Source organism: Petaurus breviceps, unplaced genomic scaffold (assembly GCF_028583685.1).
Source record: "Petaurus breviceps papuanus isolate PSGF00001 unplaced genomic scaffold, PetGlider_PUasm1.0 88722, whole genome shotgun sequence".
Classification (NCBI taxonomy): domain Eukaryota; kingdom Metazoa; phylum Chordata; class Mammalia; order Diprotodontia; family Petauridae; genus Petaurus; species Petaurus breviceps.
The window spans coordinates 1-23,191 of NW_027186964.1; the positions used below are offsets into that span (position 1 = coordinate 1).

General features: G+C 36.2%; 1 protein-coding gene across 1 annotated transcript; it reads left to right on the forward strand.

The window, feature by feature from the left end:
• The first annotated feature begins 9,620 nt into the window (after positions 1-9,620).
• Positions 9,621-22,099, forward strand: NSUN3 (NOP2/Sun RNA methyltransferase 3). The gene is made up of 5 exons (XM_069107202.1): positions 9,621-10,647; positions 11,939-12,048; positions 14,576-14,919; positions 20,613-20,767; positions 21,793-22,099. The coding sequence occupies exons 1-5, from the start codon at positions 10,633-10,635 to the stop codon at positions 21,916-21,918; spliced, it is 750 nt and encodes a 249-aa protein (XP_068963303.1). The 5' UTR covers positions 9,621-10,632; the 3' UTR covers positions 21,919-22,099.
• The last annotated feature ends 1,092 nt before the right edge of the window (positions 22,100-23,191 follow it).

The following is a 23,191-nucleotide window of genomic DNA, read 5'->3' on the forward strand; positions in this document are numbered from 1 at the left end:
GCCACCAGCCAGAGGGACTCCAGATCAGCAGCAGCTGTGGCCCTTTCTAGATTTATCAATACCTAGATGCGAAGGGCAAGGTGAGAGGCCAGTGCAGTCTGGACTTTGGGACCAGTAAGTGGGAGTGCGTGGCTTCTACCCCCAGGAGGAGAAACCTCTGAGATGCCAGCACAGCCTGCCAGCGCCACGTGGCGGCTTCAGCTCCTGGCCTGCAGAGTGTAGGGGGACCAAGCACCAGTCTGAGGGGTAATCGCTCTTGCTTTAACCTGCTTGGATCTGGATTGCAGTCTAGCGTGGTGGTCCTGGGGTGTGTGTCCAGCTTGCCAGAGCATGTGGAGACCTCAGAGAGGGTACCCATCTGATACCTCCGGCAGCTGAGAAAACCCCAGCGTTTGGGACGAAAACTCCCCTGTCTGGTGGCAGAGTCCTACTGTGGCAAAAAGCCCAAAAGTCAAATAATTGAGTGGCAAAATGAGCAGGCAAAGGAAACAAAGCAGACAGGAGATTCCAACATTACACTCCTATTTTGGGGACAAGAAGGAGCAAGGCATGGAACAGGAGGAAAACAGTGAAGTCGGAACTCCTGCACCAAAAGCTTCAAAGGAAAATACAAGCTGGCTACAGGCCATAGAGGACCTTAAGAAGCAGAGAAGAAAAGTGGAGGAAAAATTGGGAAGAGAAATGAGAACAATGCAAGAAAATTATGAAATGAGAGTCAACAGCCTGACTGAAGAAAATAATACCTTAAAAAACAGACTGACTCAAATGGCAAAGGAGGCTCAAAAAGGCCAATGAGGAGAAGAATGCCTTAAAAAGTCGAATTTGCCAGATGGAAAAAGAATCTCAAAAGCTCACTGAGGAGAATCGTTGCTTCAGAATTAGTTGGAGCAAATGGAAGCTAATGACTTTATGAGAAATCAAGATGGTGTTAAACAGATCCAAACAAATGAAAGAATAGAAGGCAATGTGAAATATCTCATGGGAAAAACCACTGACATGGAAAATAGATCCAGGAGAGATAATTTAAAAATTATTGGACTGCCTGAGAGTCATGACCAAAATAAGGACCTAGAAATCATCCTCCAGGAAGTTCTCAAAGAAAACTGCCCTGATGTTTTAGAACCAGAGGGCAAAATAGAGGTTGAAAGAATCCACCGATGACCTCCTGAAAAAGATCCCAAAAAGAAAACTCCTAGGAATATTATAGTCAGGTTCTGGAATTCCCAGATTAAGGAGAGAATATTACAAGCAGCCAGGAAGAAACAATTTGAATATTGTGGAAACACAATCAGGATAACCCAGGATCGGGCAGCTTCTACACTGAGGTTTGTCATCTGGCGTATCACCAATTTCCTATGGTCACTTTAAAAATTAATGGTCAAGGAAAATTCTTAGTTGAGCTTAGATACTGGGCATTTACCTTGATAATTAGTGTGACTCATTTTGGCTTAATTTCTCATAAATTTTATCTGTTTCTACAAATGAATTTGTATGTGTATATATACGTATGTGTGTATACATTCAAAACACAGGCTTTTCATGGGAGAAATCATTATTCATTCGCTAACATCCTAGAATTCATCTTAGAAAATGACTATTCCATTTATGACCTATCCTCATTTTATACAAATTTTTCTATTCATGACCGCCAAATGCAAAAACTAAAACATTTGTCATACTTTATGAACAAAGAAGACCCAGTGTATATACTTAATGAAACACTAGCACGTTTTACAAATTGTATTACTTAAACTTCATATTCCCTAATGTTATTATTTCTATCAGCATAATCAAATATTATTTGTAGTAATGTGCAAAAATAGTATGTGATCCCCCAAAGTCATCATTTTATTGTTTAGGATTTATACCCGTTGCTTACAGGTTTTCACATGATACAGAAATAGAAGTTAGAAATTTTTTTTAAAACTTAACTATCTGAAAAGTACAGGTACTCTAAGGTACTACTACAAGTACCATAGACAAACTGCTTATTGCAAATGCGTATTATATCAGACTAACAAAGTTCCTTTAAAGCAAAAAGTGAAATGTTATGTAATTTTAATTTTTTAACCAAAAAAGGCATCTGCATTTAACTTCATAGAAAGTCAGTTGGAAAAAGACAGTATTTCTACTTTTCTTATGTGCTAAAAAAAAAAAAAAAGGAACACAAATTTGAAATTGGCTCTTTGTGAGTACAGATTTTTCTTCTTTGTACTTGTTTCTCCAGTGCCTGGCACATGTTAGATAGTTTAATAAATGCTTGTAGACTGATTGATCATGAAATGTCTGAAGACAAAAAGTACTACATTGTAGTTTATCTTTTGATCAATGGCGATTGTGTTAAACAATTTTATATTTATTTATTTATACATTAATTACATTATATACCATGCATTAAAAATTACTCACTTTAGATTCAAAAGACCAGCAAAAGGAGGACATAAAGTTAACCAAACTAATTTAGGCCATCTGATATTTCTTTATTGATAACACCTTTATCATTGCAAAACAATGACTTTTAGATAAATGGATTTTTACTTGGTTTTTTTTTAATATATTTATTTTGTGTGAATGTACTAAACATCTCTAAGTGGGCCATTTGAATTGAAATAAAGGAGTCACTTTTGTTAGTAAAGGAATAAAAATTTATTATGAAGTACAAAATGAGCTATGTTCCTCTCTTATCTCAAGTGGACCAGAATTTCATGCCATTTCTCTCTAACTTGGGAGTAGTGGCAGTATTTGAGAATAACTTGGGAGTAGTTGAGAAAGTTGATAGTTATTTATCTCCTTGTTAGCGTGAATTCACTTAAAACAGCAAGTTTTAATGTTATGTCAGTTATCGTAAGTAAAGCTACACCATCTTACAGGATTACTGTCGTTCAAGAGACGATATGTATTTTGTGTTATTAAGTTAATTTACTAGGATGTAAATCTATTCTTGAAATAAAATAATTCAGGTTTATTGCATACCTTTGGATGCTGTTAAAAAATCCAAGCCAAACAACATCAGGTCAGGCTTTTATCACAGTGGTTGAAACTTTTGTTTTGTTTTGGTAGAACTACCTAAAAAAATATGTTGAGTTTTTCCCCAACCCCTGCCCCCTCAAGCTTAGAGTTGCCTGGGTAAAGAATGTTATGTGAAAATAGAAATCAAGATAGTAAATTTGGATTAATTATATTTTGGTTTCTTTTCTTTTTATATAGATGGAAAGTCTCTGCCACAACTGACTAACCATCCGAAACCTAAGAGTGATACCGATGAGTTTACGTCATAATTAATTTTCATGTAGTATTCTTTGTCAAGAATGACAAGTTAACTTAAGGACAATTTATTTTTGCAAAGAAGAATATATTCTGAACTTTGGTAATCTGCAGAAATGTTATCTTAGGTTCATTGAGATTTCTTCCAGAGATCTGATTAGTTCCACAGGACCTAATTCATCAATTTTTCTACTTTCCAGCTAAGTTACTATTTATACTTGCTCTCCATTATTTAAAGAGACTAAGGGATAATATGATAGGCTTAAAGCTTTTAGAGCCAAGTTAACATAAAATGTTGACCATTACAGTGAACATTTATGGCAACAGACCCGAAGGAGAACAACTTCAGGCCAACAGCATTTGGATTTGGGACACCTTGATATTTTCTTTAATAATAATCTGTATTTATATAGTTTACATTTTAAAAATATTTTTTGTAAGATACATATCCATGCTGGGGTAAATCCTGGGAATTATAAAACAAAAGTTTTAAAATATATTTTTCTAAAATTTTTTCTGAGAGTTTGCATTAATTGGTTTTGCTGGTTTTTGCTGTTTTTCAGTAACCATATTTTATTTCGGTGGAATAGATTTATTTTGACAAATATAACAATACAAGTAGGATATATTTATATGGCTCTGTAAAAATAGTAAATTATTCTTAGAGTGCCCCTCCTTTTTCGCCCTGATTTTTTTATACTGTATTTCTTTTTTTTTCTAACAAACCTAAAACTTATTCTACACCAAATTATACCAATTGAATGGATTATCCAATGAGAATTTTCCATTTTTGTTGGAACTATTTTCTTTAGCAATTCAAAATATTTTATTGACAATATCTTTTTTTGTAAATATAATTATATTCTCATGAAAAGCCATTTAAAGAATTCCCATATGTTTAACATATGAACAACAAATTATTTCAGTGATCAAGGGTCTGGTAACACTTTGCCTCCTTTCAAAGCTATACTATCTCTTCAGGTAGCCCTCACTCTTTTTCAGTACAGTTTTAAAAACTGAAAGTACCTTAATTGCATCAGAAGTTAACGCAGCTTCCAAAGACGTGTCTTAACAGCCAGGCAGTAGTTATGATACTGAGAAAATCTGGAGCAATAAAAACATAAAATGCTGGTGGAATACTGCATTCTTCAAACAGTATTTCATTATTAGTCTACAAAAATATATTTTTCAGATTAAAAACTAGTATAATATTGTATACTTTGTTGAATATTATTTTTATATGCTTGTATGTACGAAGATCATACATATGACATGACTCAGTTACATATTTTATTGGCATATATCAGTTCTATAGTTAATTAAATGTATAGTTATCTTTAAATCTAAATTTATTTTTAAAAATTAGAGCTCTTTAATAGTTTCTATGTGAGGCAGAAACATCTGATATAAAAATATTAGCATTTTTAAAGCAGGAATAATATAGTAATTTATTTGTAATATAACCAATAGTATTACATTTTAAATACCATTTTGTTTAATCTCTTGAATTGTCGTGGATCTAGCTCCATGGAAGTCTAGTCCTGACTATGAAGAACTTGAGGGGGATGTTTTGTACTTTTTTTTTTTTTTAAACAGATGTCATATATGCCATACTCAGTAAGGAAAAAGCCTTTTATTTCAGTACCATTTGCATAGCATATTAAGTCTTAGAAATAGTTCAAACCTAACAAGACATGATCCAGTCATGGATTGAATTACAGAGTTTGAAAATTTTAATAGCTATAAAATAAGTTATTTTAAAAGGAATTTTGTAAATGTAATTGTATTTTAATTATGAATGCTTGACTTATTGACCTATGCTGAATTTATACCCCTGAAAATCATCAACCATTATATTTATGCACAATAAAGTGATATTTGTCAATTTGGTGTTTCTGTTTTGTTGTTTATTCTCTTTGGTATAAAAACTTTAGTTTTGCAGTTTAAATTAGTTCACTTTTTGTTAGACTAACTTATTATTGTGTTATTCAAAAATATTTTCTCCAGGCCTTTTTCTTTATAAAGATGTGGAGAAAGAGGTAAGCTGCTGTTATAGGCAATTGAAAAAAAGGTATCACATATCATTTTGAATGCTAGAAAAATTAAGACCTGTATATTATTCAGGTTTTGGCAGAGTGGATAAAATGCTGAGCCTGAAGTCAGGAAGACTTATCTTCCTGGGTTCAAATCTGGCCTAACACACTTACTAGCTGTATGATCCTGGGCAAGTCACTTAACCCTGTTTGCCTCAATTTCCTTATCTGTAAAATGAGCTGGAGAAAGAAATGGCAAATCTATCTTTGCCAAGAAAACTCCAAATAGGGCCATGGAATGACTGAAAAATGTAACTAAACCTGTATTTGTGACCTATGGTGTGTTTGTTACACTTTAAAATCATCTTAAAGATACTTAAGGGTTGTAAATTACCTTTTTAAAGTGTTGACTGAAAAGAATGAATTCACTTAAAAATTTTGAATGGGCTTTTGGCCAGACATAGAATTGATATCCTAGTTAACTTTTAAGTGATTCTTAAATGGTTCTGTTTACCTGACCACAATTTTCCCAACTGGCTATTGTGCTCCATGTTCCATATCATTTACCTTGTTTCAAATTAAAGAAATATAATTTTGCCAAGTTGGGAAAAGCTTTATGATAGTGCCAGAAACTAAAGAATTAACTTTAAATACTTGTTGAAAAGAAACGTCAAAGCAGTTACACTATGTTGAACTTGCATTGGCAAAGTTTAAACCAAGGAAATTTAACATGAAAACATTGAATAATTCAAATACCAATTGCCTCTACATACTTTTTAAAAGTTTTCTTTGCCCCCAATTAAACATAAAAAGAATTTCTAACCATACATTTAAAAAAATATTTTGTTTAAAATTCTTTGTCACCCCTCCCCCCCACCATTGAGAAAGCATGCAATTTGATATAGGTTATACTGTGCAGTCATGCACAACATGTTTGTTTTCTATAAATATATCAAGTAAAACTAGCCATTGCCCTCAATTATTGTTGTTTTAATCCCAATTAGATGTCTTTGATAAATGAAGCATGCTATGTTACAGATTGTTACTCTGAATTTGACAGTACTATTTTTTCATGAATAAAAACAAATATAGGAGATATTTCTCCCCATAATCCCCCACCTAACAGGAGAAGATAACAGATCTGTCTCTCAAGCCTTATACTAAAGCACAAGCACAGAGAAGCAGTAAGTTCAAAGTTTACATTTTATTGTTCCAAGTAATAATCTTTTCACTGCTGGACACTTATAATCAATGAGGTACAGTTTTTAAATGCCTTATATTTCTACACTGTAACATAAATCATTTGTGACAACTTTTAAAATACCACATTTCTGTAGCAAGAGCAGAAAGGTAACAGTAATATAATTTCTCTAAAATACACAATTTCCTTTCCATTCCAGTACCATATTTTGAAATTCATGGAGCTTTTCTTTACTTCTTCAAAAGCAAATGACCTTATTCTGTGACCTCCTTTAGGGTCTGAGATAACACTTAAACATATTAATTTTATATAAATAGGCTACATTCATTTTATTTTCTCAGTCACATAATACAACATGTACATAATGAAATATGTATGATGTTCATTATGTTGTGGTCTAGGGGTGTTGGGAAGCCCGAAATTCAGGGGCAAAAGACACAGGTCCTGAATAGAAAGAATTCAACTCAAGCCTTTTTTCCAAGAGAGACAAGGTTTATTAAAACCCTGGTTAGAGTGGGCGAGATTCCTAGTTAGTCTCTGCTATTGGCCAGACTTTTCGAATCTGAGCACTTTAATGAAAGCAAGATGAACCTTTTAATACAGTGAACAATGTGAGTGTGGAGCAGGGGACAGCTACAAGAAATTTTGCTGAGGTAGACTCAACCGGGTCTTGATAACTGATTAGGAATCAGTAAGAAGAATGAAAGATAACTTGGCAGTTTACAACCTGGGTAATGGTAGTGCCATTAACAGAAGTTAGAGAAGATAGAGGGGCAAAGGAGGGTACAGGAATTCAATTTGGTCATAACTGAGTTTAAATGTTGACAAGAAAATCAAAGTGGAAAAGATCAAGGAAGCAAGATCATTATTTTTGGGGGGGGGGTGTGCATATGAATTTTAAGATAAAAAGAATAAGTGATAGAACCATGGTCCTAAAAGAGAGGAGGAATGGGAACAAAGGCATAAATGAAGGGGTTAGCTTTGGCAAGGGAGGGGGCATTTTCTGAAACTAGAGAGAATGAAAGAAGGTTTTCAGGGGAGATTAGAGAGCTTCATGATATCTCCACATGGATGCTCCTTTGGCAGTGAAGAATGATGAAGGTATAAAAAAATTTTGGTGTACAGAGGATGTATTATGAAGGAACTCGTGGTGATGCTTATGATGGATGGCCTCAATTCTTATAAGGAACGTGTCACCTGCTTAGAGTAAAGGAGAGGCATTGGGGCTTAAGGAAATAAAATATACATAACAGCCACTGTGCAAAGTACTATGGAGAAAAGAATCAGTTTGAATACTTCTCTGATCCATCCTATTTATTACTTCTTGTTCTTTAAGTACTGAAGATCAGGTACTCAGTGTTCTTCATCTATATAAAATCCTAACTCACCACTTTGCACTGTATTTACTTTTATTCTTCAGACAGGAAAGAGTTTAAAGCAAAGGCACTTGGTGAAATATAGTAATCATGGAATATTCCTCCCCATAACATACATAGGGAATGTTTGTAACCAGGATGTATGCTGGGAGGGGTACAGTGCAGTGTAAGTTATATGTGTGGACAGGGCACATACATGGAGCAGCGACTCATTCACTGCTGTCTTTCAGTTTTTCAGCCTAGGCTCCATATAAGGGGGGGTAAACCCTATGGAGATACGACTGGGCAACTAACCTGTAAGAGCTACAGCCCACATCTCTCTAGCAGTCACAGCTACTGAAGAAAAAGAAAATGGTCAGATGTTCCACATCAGAAATGAACATGGCTTTTTCAGTGGAACTACACAAAAGAGCAAGCATTACCATCTGCATTAATGTTATATCCTAAAGATCACTGGGCCCTGTAACCTTCCTATATGTGCTGTCTCCCCCATTAAGATAGGAACTTCTTGAGACTGAGGGCTGTCTCTCTGTAATCCCAGCATTAGCACAATGCTTTTGCACATAGTATTTAATCAATGATTATTCATTAATTTACTCAGTTGGCTTAGTCTATGCAACATCTAGTCTTTTTTTTTTTTTTTTGCCTTTTTGGAGGGCAATTGGGGTTAATAACTTGCCCAAAATTACATGGCTAGTTTTGTGTGTGTGTGTGTGTGTGTGTGTGGGTAGGTGTTAAGTGTCTGAAGCCGGAACCAAACTGGGGTCCTCCTGACTCTGGGGCTGGTGCTTTACTCACTGCGCCACCTAGCCACCCGACATCTAGTCTTTTTTAAAAATTATTTTTCGTTTTCAACGTTCATTTTTATAAGATTTTAAGTCCTAAATTTTCCCTCCCTCTTCCCCAAGATGGCATGCAATCTGATATAGGCTATATATGTACAATCATATTAAACATATATCCACATTAGTCATGTTGTGAAAGAATCAGAAAAGGGAAAAACCATGAGAAAGAAAAAAATATGCTTTCATGTGCATTCAGACTCCATAGTTCTTTCCCTGGATGTGGATAGCATTTTTCATCATGAAGTTTTTGGAATTATCAAATCACTGCATTGCTAAGAGCTAGGTCTGGCAAAGTTGGTCACTGCACAATGTTGTTACTGTGTACAATGTTCTCCTGGTTTTAACTCCATTCAGCATCAGTTCATGCAAGTCTTTACAGTTTTCTTTCTGAAATACACCTGCTCACCATTTCTTAAGGAGTAATAGAATTCCATTACATTCATATACCATAACTTGTTTGGCCGTTCCCTCAATTTCCAATTCTTGGAGCTGCTATAAATATTTTTCTACATGTGATCAGACCTATTAGTGCTATTGCTGGCATGCAATTTTATAGCCCTTTCGGCATCGTTCCAAATTGTTCTCCAGGATGGGCTGAATCAGTTCACAACTGCAGCAGCAATGCATTAGTGTTCCAATTTTCCATATATCCAACATTTACCGTTTTCCTGTTTTGTGATGTTAGCCATTCTGGCCGGTGAGATGTGGTACCTGAGAGTTGCTTTGATTTGTATTTCTCTTAATCAATAGTGATTTAGAGCGTTGTTTCATATGACTATAGATAGCTTTAATTTCTCCCTCAGCAAACTGTTCATACCATTTATCAATTGGGGAAAACATGTAGTCTTTTGTGGACCACGTTCTGCTGGTTTCACGGTTGCTAATAATATTTCCTCCCGCAGCCAGGTAGTTGCTGTTTGGTGGCACTCCACCGGGCACTAAGCTGAGGATAGGAAATGATGAGTTTGTTTTGGACTTGTCGGTTCCGTTTCCTCCTCCCCCCCCACGCCCACTTCACCAGTAGGCTGACGTCTAGGCGGTGTCGGGTTCCCTGTAGGCGGGGACTGCCTTGCTTCATTCTTGGCACGCACCCCAGTGGTCACCCCCAGCCGCAGCGCTCCTAAATGTTTGCTACAGATCCGCGCGATGCCTCCTAGTCCGTTGCAGGAGGCACAAGGCTTCACTTCTCCGCGTAGAAGCGGGGTTTTGTCTCAGGACCCGCAATCTGCTGCTCCCCACTCACACCCCGAACCCCGCGCCCGGTGCTTCTCGCGGAGCGGCGTCTGAGGCGCAGGCTAGCTTGGTGCCTGGGATGCGTCCCTCGTTCTTTGTTTGTTTGTTTTACTAACTGGAGTAGGCGTTCCTGCGCTGATCTGACGGCCGCGTAGGTAAAGTGCCCGGCAGGGACGCTGGCGCTTATTACAGTGACGTCCAGTATGAATTTTGGATGGTAAAAAAGTTCTGAATTTTATGTGTTATATAATTATATGTTAGCGAGGAGAGGACCACTCGGCGGGAAGAGGAGCCCATTAACTGCCTGGATTTCACCACAAATCTGCGCTGAAGCACTCTCCCCCTCTGTCTCTGTCTCTCCGACCCCATTCTCTCGGGGAAATCCAGGAACGTGCCTTCCGCGCGGCTGGGCCGCCCGGGATGACGTCACGCGCGCTAGCCGGAGCTTCGGAGAATATCGCGGGATCAGCAGGTCCCCGCGAGAGGTTTGATGCCAGAGGAGGCCCTGGTTTCCGGCGGGAACAGGAAGGACGTAGAGCGCCGAGAGTGGGAGCAAGGGAGCAGCGAGGCGTGGCCCGAAGTGAAAGACTTGCGCCTGCCACGTCGTGAGTGGTCGCTGCTTCCGGAGTGTGAGACCCTCGGAACCCTGCCGCGCATCTCCACGGAGCCAGCTTTGCGGGATGGCGCTGAGCCGGGTGAGGGCCTGGTACCGGCGCCGGCCACGCCCTCGGGCGGGGCCTGCTTTGGAGCCTTGGCCCTCGCGCTTCCCACCCCGAACCCGGCGCCCGGTGCTTCTCGCGGAGCGGCGTGGGAGGCGCGGGCTAGCTTGGTGCCTGGGATGCGTCCCTCGTTCTTTGTTTGTTTGTTTTAATAACTGGAGTAGTGGTTCCTGCGCCGATCTGACGGCCGCGTAGGTAAAGTGCCCGGCAGGGACGCTGGCGTTCCTTTCCAGCATCTCTTCATTAAATGGTGTCGTAAGGGCTGACGACGGTGTCTCCTCAATCGCAGGGGCTTTCCAGAGGAACTCTAATGTTAACCCTTTGTTCTCTGTCAGCCTCTCCGGAGGGGCCTATTTCAGCCTTGAGCAAATTATGGAGAAACGGAAAACAAATTCAGTTACATCGTGCATCTCACAACTACTATTAACTTGTGTGAGCTTGGGTCAGTCAGTTCTCTGGGCTCCAGTTTCTTCATCTACAAAGATGCTGCGGGGCTGACCAAGGGATCCCTAAGGACCTTTCTGGACTTGAATTCTAAAGTGGCTTAGTAACCCTGAGCTCAGTGAGGTGGCCAGGGCAGGCGATTAGACTCCCCCTGTTACAGGTGAAACAATCCCAGAGATTACTGGGTACGGTTTTAAAGCAGTGTCAAAAACCAATGAATGGAACCCACATTTGATTCTAAATCCAGTGCCCCTGCTGCTCCAAAAGGTTATTTCGATTTTCTTAACTACTTAGGACTAAAGAATGTGTTAATTCTATGCTTTTGAAACTTAATGTTGCACCAGTGTTTTTTAAAAATTGCTAGCAATCGGGGCGGCCAGGTGGCTCAGCAAGTAAGAGCACGGGCTCCAGTGTCAGGATGACCTGGGGGTCAAATCTGGGCTCAGATACTCAGCACCACACCCAGAAATAACTGGCCTTGTAACCTTGAGCAAGTTACTTACCCCGATTGCTCAAAAAAATAAAATTGCTAGCAAGAAGGGGCAGCTAGGCGGAGTAGTGGATAGAGCACTGGCCCTGAAGTCAGGAAGACCTGAGTTCAAATTAGGCCTCAGACACTTGACAACTAGCATTGTGACCTTAGGCAAGTCACTTAACCTGGTTGCCTCTCAAACCCCTCCCCCCCAAATGTTCTAGCAAGCAATTTAAAATATTTTAATAGTTGGAAAAATTCCACAGTTTTTTTTTGTGTGTGGTCTATGCTTAATAAATATGAAATAACTCCAGTATACCTCAGTAATTTTTTCTTGTTTCTCTATCATAGCTGAAACCACAAGCAGAAAGGAAACTTACAAAACAGATTTGCAAAGTTGTGTTGGATCATTTTGAGAAGCAGTATATCAAAGAGCTTGGAGATTCATGGATTACGGTTAGGTTAGTATAAACATGTAATGAATGCTATGAAATCTTATTTCTACCAGAGAAAGTGCCAGAGAATTATAATTTGGGATTGTAGATACTTTTCAGATTATGTTAATATAATTTTATGGGGAGTGAAACTGAGCTATTCTACTTTGTCTTAAATGGGAGTGGGAAGGAGGAACTAAGTCTCAGGAAAATCAGGGAGATGATATATCGTGGAGTAATGAGAATTACCTAATTTGAATTGTATTTTGAGTCATATATTTCTAACTGGATTAGCTACTTGCTTTAATTCCTACTGACCCCAGCAAGATTTCTGTGGTTGACTGAATTAACCACAGTTTAATAAATAAACTTTTTCATTTCTTTAAGTAAGAAAATAAGTGTTTAACATTTAATTTCTGAAGTTATAAAATACTTATTTTAAGTACAATAGTGCCTCATGGGTTTTTCTTTCTTAAGTTTCCCTTTAGAGGGCATTGTCTTTTTTTCTTTTTATTCCCCCTTTTTTCACTGCCTTTATTTCAAACTTATTTCATCTAGGAAAAGATAACTCCAAAACATTTTAAAAAGACAAAAGAAAATGAGGATGAACATTTAACATATGTACAGGGAGCTGAAAGAAATTTGGTCGTTTTGTAAGTTTCATGATGACTCACTTTTATGCTGGTTAGAAATCTCTTCATTTCTGAAGAGATTAACCTAATTGCTGCTGCTGAGGCCAAAGTCAAGGGTATAAATCTTGTATGTGCCAATTATTTTTCCACAGAGGAAAAAAGAAAATATTTGAGAGAGCAGATTTTCAAAGATTTCAGAGTGAGGATGGGTAGGGTCCCATGGCCTAAAATTCTACAGGCAAATCCAGCTTGATGGATAAAATAATCTCAAGAAAGTATTTTTTAACTACATAAATGCTGAGGAAGATAAGGGAGAACTTTTTGAAGAAATTCTCTTTGAGACATAGAGAAATAACTGATTGACTCAAATTTTAAAGATTCAGAAGGTAGAAGTAAGAATATGTGATTGAGGATGAATACAGAAAGTATGGCATGTCCCCACTAAAATGTTAGGAACATTGAAATAGAGAACAAACAGAGCTTGCAGTGAGTATTAAAGACAACTGAAAAGGCTTTTTTATGTTTGTGGCAAGAGAAATATCCAAAGAAGGGAAAGATTCTGGTCAGTGATATCATATAAAGGAAAAGAGATAGGACTATGCAGGGTCCTGTTTTAAAGCCAAGGTTAAATGAGGAGATGGCAAGTGCATTTGCTGCCCTAAATAAAATCTGAAACTAATTGACTTTCCTAGACCCAAAGAGGAATGGTGAATGGATTAAAGTTAATGTGAAAGGATGTATGTAGTAGATTGGTCTATGGCTCTGTACTTGATCCTCTTGAGAAATATTTTTATTAATGATTTTGATGACATCTTTATCAAAATTACGTATGACAGGATACTGGGAGCAATAGTGATGTGGTGAGTAACAGACCTTTATGTCCAAAAGATTGGCAGGCTAAGATTAGTGATGTCAAACACAAATAGAAATGGGGAGCCACTAAATCTTATGTAAGGATCACTGTGGACCACATATTGACTTAGAAAGCTACACATTAACATCATCTGTACTCTATTTTTTAAAATGCAGTTTGTTAAATTGCATTGTAAGCTGGTTCAGCACACTTCAGGGAGGTCTGTGTGTTTGAAACGTCTGGACTAGACCAAAAGCTGGTAAGGGAACACTTAATAAAAATAAGTTTGAAGTCCTATACTTGATTTCTTTTTAAAAATCATCTATACAAGTACAGGATAAGGAAGAGGTAGCTTGTAGTAGTCAGTGTCCTGGGGTTTTTAGTGAACTACAAGCTCAACATAGATCAACAATGTAACATGAAAACCAAAAAAATAATAAAAATTAAGGATTCATTAATAGAAGCATGGAGAAGCAGTGTGATGTAGTGGATAAAGAACTGGTCTCCAAGTCAGGAAGAACTGTTGCATATTGGCTGTGTGATTCTGGGCAAGGCACTTTACCCCTTAAATTTCCAGACAGCTGTCAAAGACTAAACTATAGAATAGTTACTGATATACATTGATAGGAGTTTCTTCTTGAGGAGTTCCCTTGTACTAATGAAATAACAGATCTAAGGAAAAAAAAAAATTGAAGCAGAAATGTCCAGAATCATCAAACATTTACTAAGTGCTTACTTAGAGACTGTACTCTTAAGTGCTGAATAGATAAATAAAAAGCAAAAACAACCCCTGCCCTCAAGGAGCTTACATGCAGATTGAGGTGGACAAGGGATATAAATCAGAACTAAGGAGTCACATGCAGAGTAGATGGGAATTAACTTTAGGTTGGATGGCATTCCCTATTTGGATAGATGGAAAGTGGTATAAAGACAAGTCAGTTTGTTACCTAGTTACTCAAGAGAGCCACTAGCTGGAGATTAAACTTGGATTTTGCCTTTGTAATTGATAAATATTTTTAAAATCAGTGTCTATAATGTTAATCTTTTTCCTAATTTTATCTGTTTGTAGGGATATCTTAACATCTCCAGCATACTGGCAATATGCCGTCCTTTTTAATAGATTCAGTTATCCATTTGAGCTAGAGAAAGATTTATACCTCAAGAGATATCACACCCTTCTTCAAGGATATTTTCCCTACTGCCCTAAATCACTGATATGCTACATTAATACAATTCCTGGACAAATACCTTCAGAGAGACATCAGTTTGGTAAACTTAAAGGATATTATCTTCTGAATGCTGCCTCCCTTCTCCCAGTGTTGGCTCTGGAATTACAAAATGGGGAAAGAATTTTGGATATGTGTGCTGCTCCTGGGGGTAAATCAATAGCTCTTCTACAATGTGCCAATCCAGGTAAATTGTTTTCTTTTTAGTATGTGTTAAGTTAGTGTGCCACATACAAAGGATAATCAGTGCCTTAAAGATAGATTAAGTAGAAATGTGAGAGTAAATTTGAATTGTGGAAAACCTAGTGCACTATGTAACAGAGTAACTTGACATCCTTCAACCAAGGAGAACAACGTGAATCCCTTGTTTTTCCATTTATGGAAAACAAAAACAGAAAGGAGTGTGTGTATTTGTAATATACATACATTTTTTGCATAATATCTTAAAACATTGGCGCAAATGTTAATTGAATTTTAGATTTTTTTAAATTTCTTAAAAAAATATGCAACAACTTCTGATAAAAACCTTAATATTTTTTTACTTTCTGTACTGTGAGAAATTACCTGTTTCAAAAATGGACATTTATGCGACAAGCATAACTGGAGATAAAGTACTAGTATTTTATAAAAGGTATTTCTTTCATTCACTTCTGTATTCATTAGTATTTTTTTACACTATCCTAACCTTTACATGTGTTATGGACCATATGTTACTTTTTAACATTAAAGGAAAATTTCGGTACCAAAAAGCAATTAGAAATGGAAAAGACAAATTCTGTCAGAATTAGTAGTCATTTCACTACTATCTTATCTTTAAATATATATTTATTGATATCTTCCATTTTTACGTTGCCTAGATTTCCCCTCTTTATTTCCTTCTTCCAAACCTTTTTTCCCATTCCTAGAGAATAATTTTTTTTTAAAAGAAAAAAGAACACAAAAAGAAATAAATTGACAAAAACCAATTAATACTTGGGGAAAAAAACCTGACAGTATATATTATGTCCTGTGGACTCTCAACTTTTGCAGACAAGTGGGAAGGAGGTATCTTCTCATATCTCTTTTGTGGGGTCAAGGTTATGCCATATATTTTTGCTTGTGGTTATTGTTATCTCCATCTATATTATTGTAGTCGTGTATATTGTTTTTAAAACTCTGCTGGCTTTGTATTGCATCCTTTTATGCAAGTTTTTCCAGTTTTCCATACCTCTCATTTAGAATATTCATCCACTTATAACAGTAACTAATATTCCATTACATTCATGTACCACAATTTATGTAACCATATCACAGTTTATGTAACCATTCCCCAAGTGATGAGATTATATTTCTAGTTCTTTCCTTCCACAGAAAGTTCTACTTTAAATATTTTTCTCTATATGATGCTTTTTTTTTTAATCTATGGTCTTCGTTACGTTCTGGCAGTGGAATCTGGGGGCCAAGACATTTTACTCATTTATTTTCATAATTCCAAATTGCTTTATAGAATGCTTATATTTATTCATGGTTCAATCAACAATGTAATAGTGTATTTATCTTTCCACAACTACTTCAATTTAATGCAAAGATTTTTTTTTTCATATTCTGCTGCTTCCCTTCTTATGCTGGGTATATGAATTTTATTTGGAAAAGCCTTCCAATAGCTGTGTTATGTGAGCTGTCTTAACCAAATCAGGGATAAAGACAATTGCAAGGATAAAATATGGATATATAATATTGGAAGGCTTTTGCATTAGATTTCACAGATAACGGACGGACGGATGGACGGAATGACCAAAAGCCATGGTCACCTGATAAGTGGTCAAAGGATATGAACAGATAGTTCTCAAAGAATTGCTATTAACAACTATATGAAAGAATGCTCCAAATAATGCAAAACAAAACAATCCTGATGTTTTCCTCACATCCTGCAAACTGCCAAAGATGAAAAATCAATGTTGAAGTAGTGGTTTAGATGAAGTGCTTGAATTTAGAATGCAAAATGAATGCAAGTCAGAATTTTATAAATCCAAATTCCTTCCCTTCCTCCCTAAAAAGACAAGCAATTTGACAAGGATATACATGTAGTCATGCAAAACATAAATCCATACCAGTCACCTTCTTCCCCTCCATTGTAAAGGCCTTTCCTTGCTTCTCTTATGTAAGATAATTTACCCCATTCTGTCTTTCCCCTTAAGTTCTTCTCTAAGGAATAAAAGCTGTCTATTAGAAGTCTGAGCTCATGAGAGTTCTTTTTCCTTTTTATTATACTCTTTGGAAATAAAATTTTAGGATTTGATTTATTATAGTTAATTTAAGCAGTAAATTGGCATAATGCATCAGATTGGCAAGTCTAGACCCATTTCGTTGAGATCATTCACAGTGCATTATCAGTTCCCATACTATATCAACTCAGTTTGACATACATACTTTAAACAATAGAAAATAAGTGTTTCATTGTCAGTTAATGAACCCAAATAAAAATAATTTAAATTCTAAGAAAATTTAAGAATAAAATATATATAGGTAGAATGACTTATGTTTAATATTTCATCCTGCCATTTAAAATCACTCATTAACAAATCTACGAAACTATAATTTTAATGAAAATGCTTCTGGTCTTTGGTTTTAGAAGTTTACTGAACAACTATATTACTATACTTCTCAAGTAATAACTTATTTAAAAATATGCTCTATATTTAAAGTTGAACTTTTTGATGAGAGAGAAATTTACATAGGAATGAAAACACTTGTTGTTGAGAATATTTAGAGAGATCATTCAATGATATTTTAGCCCTTATCATGTGACACATTGTGGTAAGTACAGAGATGTGTTTAGTAATAATTAGAACTCTTGATAGGTTTCTATCTCCCAAAGAACTGGATTGAAAAAAGAGAAAGATTTGTGAGGATTTGTTTGAAAAGGGGAAAAAATATTTATAACTTTCTTTTTTTTCTTTTTTTGTAATTATAATACTCAGAAATAGAAACTTATCCTTTTTATAGTATTCAATATGCCACTTGATAGCTGTGATAATCTTTCATCTGTAACAGTACAAATATTTTAACATTAATGTAGAATTATGGTTTTACTACATATAAATGTGAAAAGCTAGGTAGTGAGCTTTCCTTGAGAAAAGAATTTTCCTTAAAGTGGGATTTTTTTTTAAAGCAATTGGGGTTAAGTAACTTGCTCAAGGTTACATGGCTGGGTGTTTCTGGGTGGGTGCTATGTGTCTGAGCCCAGATTCGATCCCAGGTCATCCTGACTCTGGGGCCGGTGCTCTTACTCACTGTGCTACGTGGCCACCCCTAAAGTGGGATATTTTCAATATTCAATCAGTACATCCATGATCTCAATGATAGTGATTCTGCCTTTCATTGGTACAGAAGCAACCTATCCATGCTTCTGTTTTGTTTGTTTTTTATTTTTATTATCTTTTTTGGAATTTGATAATCCTTTCTTCCCCTCCTGCTCCCTCCACCCAGTTATTTTTCCTTTTAACAGTTTTATACATTGAACTCTTCCTTGTAACACAGAAAAATATTTAGGAAATCTGAATGATGTTGCAGCCATGTCTGATAGCATAACCAGAGTTCCACATGCTTAAGACCTTAAGAGGAGAAGTACGTCTTGTTTCATCATCGGTTTTCCAGGACTGTGACTGTGCATCGCACTTCACTAAAGTTTGTTTTTTAGTGTTATCTTTTGTACTACAAGAAAGACTTTGAAGGGTTGGTTTGAGAAGGAAAAAAGTGTATACTTTTGTTGACATCGTGTATTTTGTTTTTTTATTTCTGCTTTCTTTGCATGCTTTCTTTTTCCATGTTTCAGTGAATTCTTCATCTTTGTATTTCTTACAGTGCAATAATGTTCTGTTGTGGGGCGGCCAGGTAGCACAGCGAGTAAGAGCACTGGCTCCAGTGTTGGGATGACCTGGAGATGGAATCTTGGGCTCAGACACTTACCACCCACCCAGAAACACCTAGCCGGGTAACCTTGAGCAAGTTACTTAACCCCGATTGCTTAAAAAAATAATAATATTCTGTTGCATTCCTATATATTATTTCTTTAGCCATTTCCAAATTGATAGGTATCTATTTTGTTTCCAGTTTTTGCTGCAACAAAGGGCTGCTGTCAGCTATTTTGTTTTTTACATAAAAGACCTTTTTTTCTATCATTGATCTCCTTGCTAGATGCTTAGAGTGTGAACAATTGAATGACTTTTCTTGCATAATTTAAATATTTTCTAGAATTATTGTACCAGTTCATAGTTTCACTAGTTATCTTGTCTTCCCACAGACCCTCCAAAATTAAATATATCCCTTTTTAATTTGATGTGGTAGAGGATAAACCTCAGAGCTATTTTATTTTTTTATTATAATTCAGTTTATAATTAGTAATTTACATTTCTTAAATGTGGCATTATTTCAGTATATTCACATACTAGAATTTGTTTATTATCCAACTAATAGGTACCCACTTTGCTTCCATTTTTTGCTAGAACAAAAAGTGTTCCTGTGAATATATAGATGTATGTCTGTCTGTCTTGTATATCTATTTATAATATTTCTGTTTTTTACTTTCTTGTTCTATATGCCTGTAATGTAATGCCAAGCAAAGGCAACTTCCCAAGGTTCAAAATACCAGCATAGGTGCTCTCCATTTTATTCAGTGATAAATTAAGAACAGAGAAGATCAAAATATGACATCATTCAAAATACAGCATTTACTAAGTGTGATTAAATAATCTCCAAATACTACTCCACCCCTAGGCTGTACCTTCATTTAGTCCACCACAAAGCCCCTCTTCTCAAATGGAGATTAGTTTCCAAACATAAGTAAAGTACATTCATTTGTTCAATCATAGAACACAAAAAGCTCAAAAGTTCCCCACCCTTGGATCACAATTGAATCTACCCCAAAGTTACAACAAGCTTAAGCACAGCATTTAATACCCAAATGGACTTCTTTTCTTCATCTTGACATGAGGCAAGTTCTCAGCAATCTTTGTTCCTGGGGAGACAAAGCTTAGCAAGGCCACAAGATACATTGTCAGTCTCTTCATTAATTCATCCTCTGTCTGCAGAACAGTCCAAGGACCCCTGAAAACATTAGCAAAACCCTCTTCCAGGATTTCTGTAAACATACAAGAAAATCCTTCTTCAGGGCTTCTCAACCAACAGCAATGTTCCCAAGCCTCTGCAACAACAGGACTGTCTTTTACCAGTGGACAAATCTGGCAAAACAACATCAAAACAGACAGACAAACTACCAGTATTAACAGCCATGTCTCCTCAGTCCTTAGCAGCTCTGGGCGGCAGGTCTCAAAAGTCCTGGGCAATTCAAAGTGGCCCTCAGCAATCCTCTCAGTCTCTCTCTGCCTCCAAGATGCTGCTTCCAAAGAGTTCTTCTGCCTCTCTCTTTTCTTGTGTCTCTCTAAATTTCAGTCACCAGCTCCTCCCACTTCAGCCCTCTCTTTTCATGTCAACAAGTCCATCCCACAAGTGGGATTCACAAGCTCTGGGTTTTAACACAATCAAACCAAAAACCAAGCCAATACAGGGGAATCTTTAAATGCCATTACTATTACAATGCCTAGCAGTGGGACTGTCATCATCAAAGAATTTTAACAATTCAGTCACTTCTCCCCTAGCCCCCACCTACCGAAATTCCAAATTATTTTTAGTATGGTAGATCAATTCACAGCTCCACCAATAGTGTAAATAGTTTGTGACTTATATTTTTATGCATAAAAATGTCATAAATCTTGACAATGAAAGCTTTTAGTATATTAAGAAGTATAATTATATTACTTTATATAAAAGCTGCATAGCAAAGTTGAAAGTTTAAACAGTTATAATATTATTGTTTAAAATCTTTATCATAATTTTTTTTAGCTTATTTTCACTGTAATGAGTATGACAGTGGAAGATCAAGGTGGTTGAAGCAGACACTAGAATCCTTTATCCCACGACCCCTGACAAATATAATAAAAGTGTCTGAATTGGATGGGAGAGAGATAGGAGATACTCAACCTGAAATGTTTGACAAGGTAATTCAATAATGTTGGGCAAAGTGATTCTAAATATCACTACTGCTTTTCCCTGTACTCCCTACACACACACACATGCACACACATACACACACACCCATATGGTCTCTTGCCTTGAGGAATTTTAATAAAACGAAAATAGAAAGTGTCTTCATTTGAAATATTTTCATATTTGTGGTAGTCATTTAATATTCTGTTTGACTGAAGTATTTCATACCATTGAGGTTGGGAGATTAAAGAGCTTTTTTGTTTTTTACATACACAACTTTGAAAGGCCAGATTTTATATAAATATACTATACATATATACATGTGTGTATGTCTGTGTAGTTAGGCATAGTAGTGCACCACTGTAATTCCAGCTACAGGAAGGGTGAGGCAGTGTAGATCTCTTGAGCTTAGGAGTGTTGAGCTTCATTGGTTAGAGTGTGAACAATTGAATGACTTTTCTTTAGGTATCATCCTCCCCTGGGAGCCCCTGGCCATCAGCTTGCCCAGAAGGCAAATTGACTCAAGTCAGAAATGGAGATGGCAAAATTTCCCTGCCAATTTATAATAGGATTGGGCCTATGAGCAGTCCCTATAATTCCAGCCTGTCCAAGTCTGGAGACCCAGTCTTTAAAAAAGAAAAAAAAGTACAATATTGCTTTAATTTAATGACATGTTAAAATAATAGATAATGATAATTAAAGTTTAAAAGGATTTCAAGAAACAAATAGAAACACATTCAGCAAATTAAATGCTTTAAAAGCAGAAATAAGGTAGCAATATTTTAAAAAATGAATGACTTTTATGCATTGTTTTCCTCTAGGAAAAGGAATGGCAAATCTTATTATTCTCTTCAAGTCTCTCCAAACCTTTATTGAATGTTGGAAAATGATTCCCAAAAAGCACATAGTAATAATAATAGCTTTCATTACATACCACTTTAAAGTTGGCAAACTGCCTTGCCATAGTATCGTTTCAGGTCTTCCATCATATTTTCCATATAATTTTGTATTATCTTTTGTCTCTTTTTTTCTTTAGGTGTTAGTTGATGCCCCGTGTTCAAATGATCGAAGTTGGCTGTTCTCTTCTGATATCCAGAAGGCATCTTATAGGTTAAACCAAAGAAATGAATTGCCTATTATGCAGATGGAACTACTAAGGTAAAGAATAGGAAGACAGATGTTTAATATGTGCTTGTTATCAGTTCAACTAGTGTATGTCAGAAAGTGGCACTGGCTTGTAGACCAGAGGTGTCAAACATGCCTGCCACACTTCTGAGTTTCGGCTAAGTCATATTAAAATGTAACTAGAGAAGATTTAACAAAATAAACAAAAAATGCCCTAGAACATAGATAATATAAATATGTGGTTGACCCAGGGATCTTTACGTACAATTTAGTGCCCCTGTTTCACTTTGAGTTTGACACCACTGTTTAGGAACTGCTTTTGTTTACCACTTGGGCATGTTTAAGCTGATTCCATTTTGGGGCATCATGAAGATTATCATTTGGATACCACACACCTAGGATTCAGGGATTTTGTTTTGCTCTGCTATTCCTTCCCTACCATGTCTATTATAGTACAGTAAAAGCTAAATACAGTCCAACAACAAGTGGTTATTTAGCATCTGCTTATGTGTGAGGCATGCTAGTAGCAGAGTGTACAATGATAAGGAATGAAACAATCTCTGCTTTCAGGGAGTTTATATTTAAGCAAGGGAGACACAAATGTGTGTACATATATATTCACCTACACACACATACATGATAAATCTAAAGAGAATTCATATAAAGTAGTTAAATACAAGATGTTTTGAGAGGGAGTGCACTAGCAGTTGGGAGTAGGAGGGAAGTATCAGAAAAGTCTTATGTTTCTAGTAGAGAAATTACCTAACACAATAAAATAACTTATTTCTCCTTTAACTACACCTAATATTTTAGCTTTTTTATCCTTGTTACCTCATACAATTTCTCTTCAACCCTTCATGTTTTTGCTTTTTGTTTTTTTTAATGGGGACAGCTCAGTGGTATGGTGGGTAGAGCACTAGCCCTGGAGTCAGGAGGATTTGAGTTCAAATCCAGCCTCAGACACTTGACACTTAATAGCTGTATGATCTGGGCAAGTCACTTAACCCTGATTGCCTCACAAAATAAATAAATAAAATATGGAAATGCTTTGTTAAAAAAATTTTTAAGCAAAGTATAAATATATACACACACACATTTATACACACATGCATGCACACACAAATACACATATATACATATATATGTATGTATATATAATTTTTTCCTCAATTACATGTAAGGACAATTCTTAACATTCATTTTTTCTACAATTTGGAGTTTCAGATTTTCTCTCTCCTTCATCCCTCCCAATGGTAAATAGTTTATTATATTATATTATATTATATTATATTATATTATATTATATTATA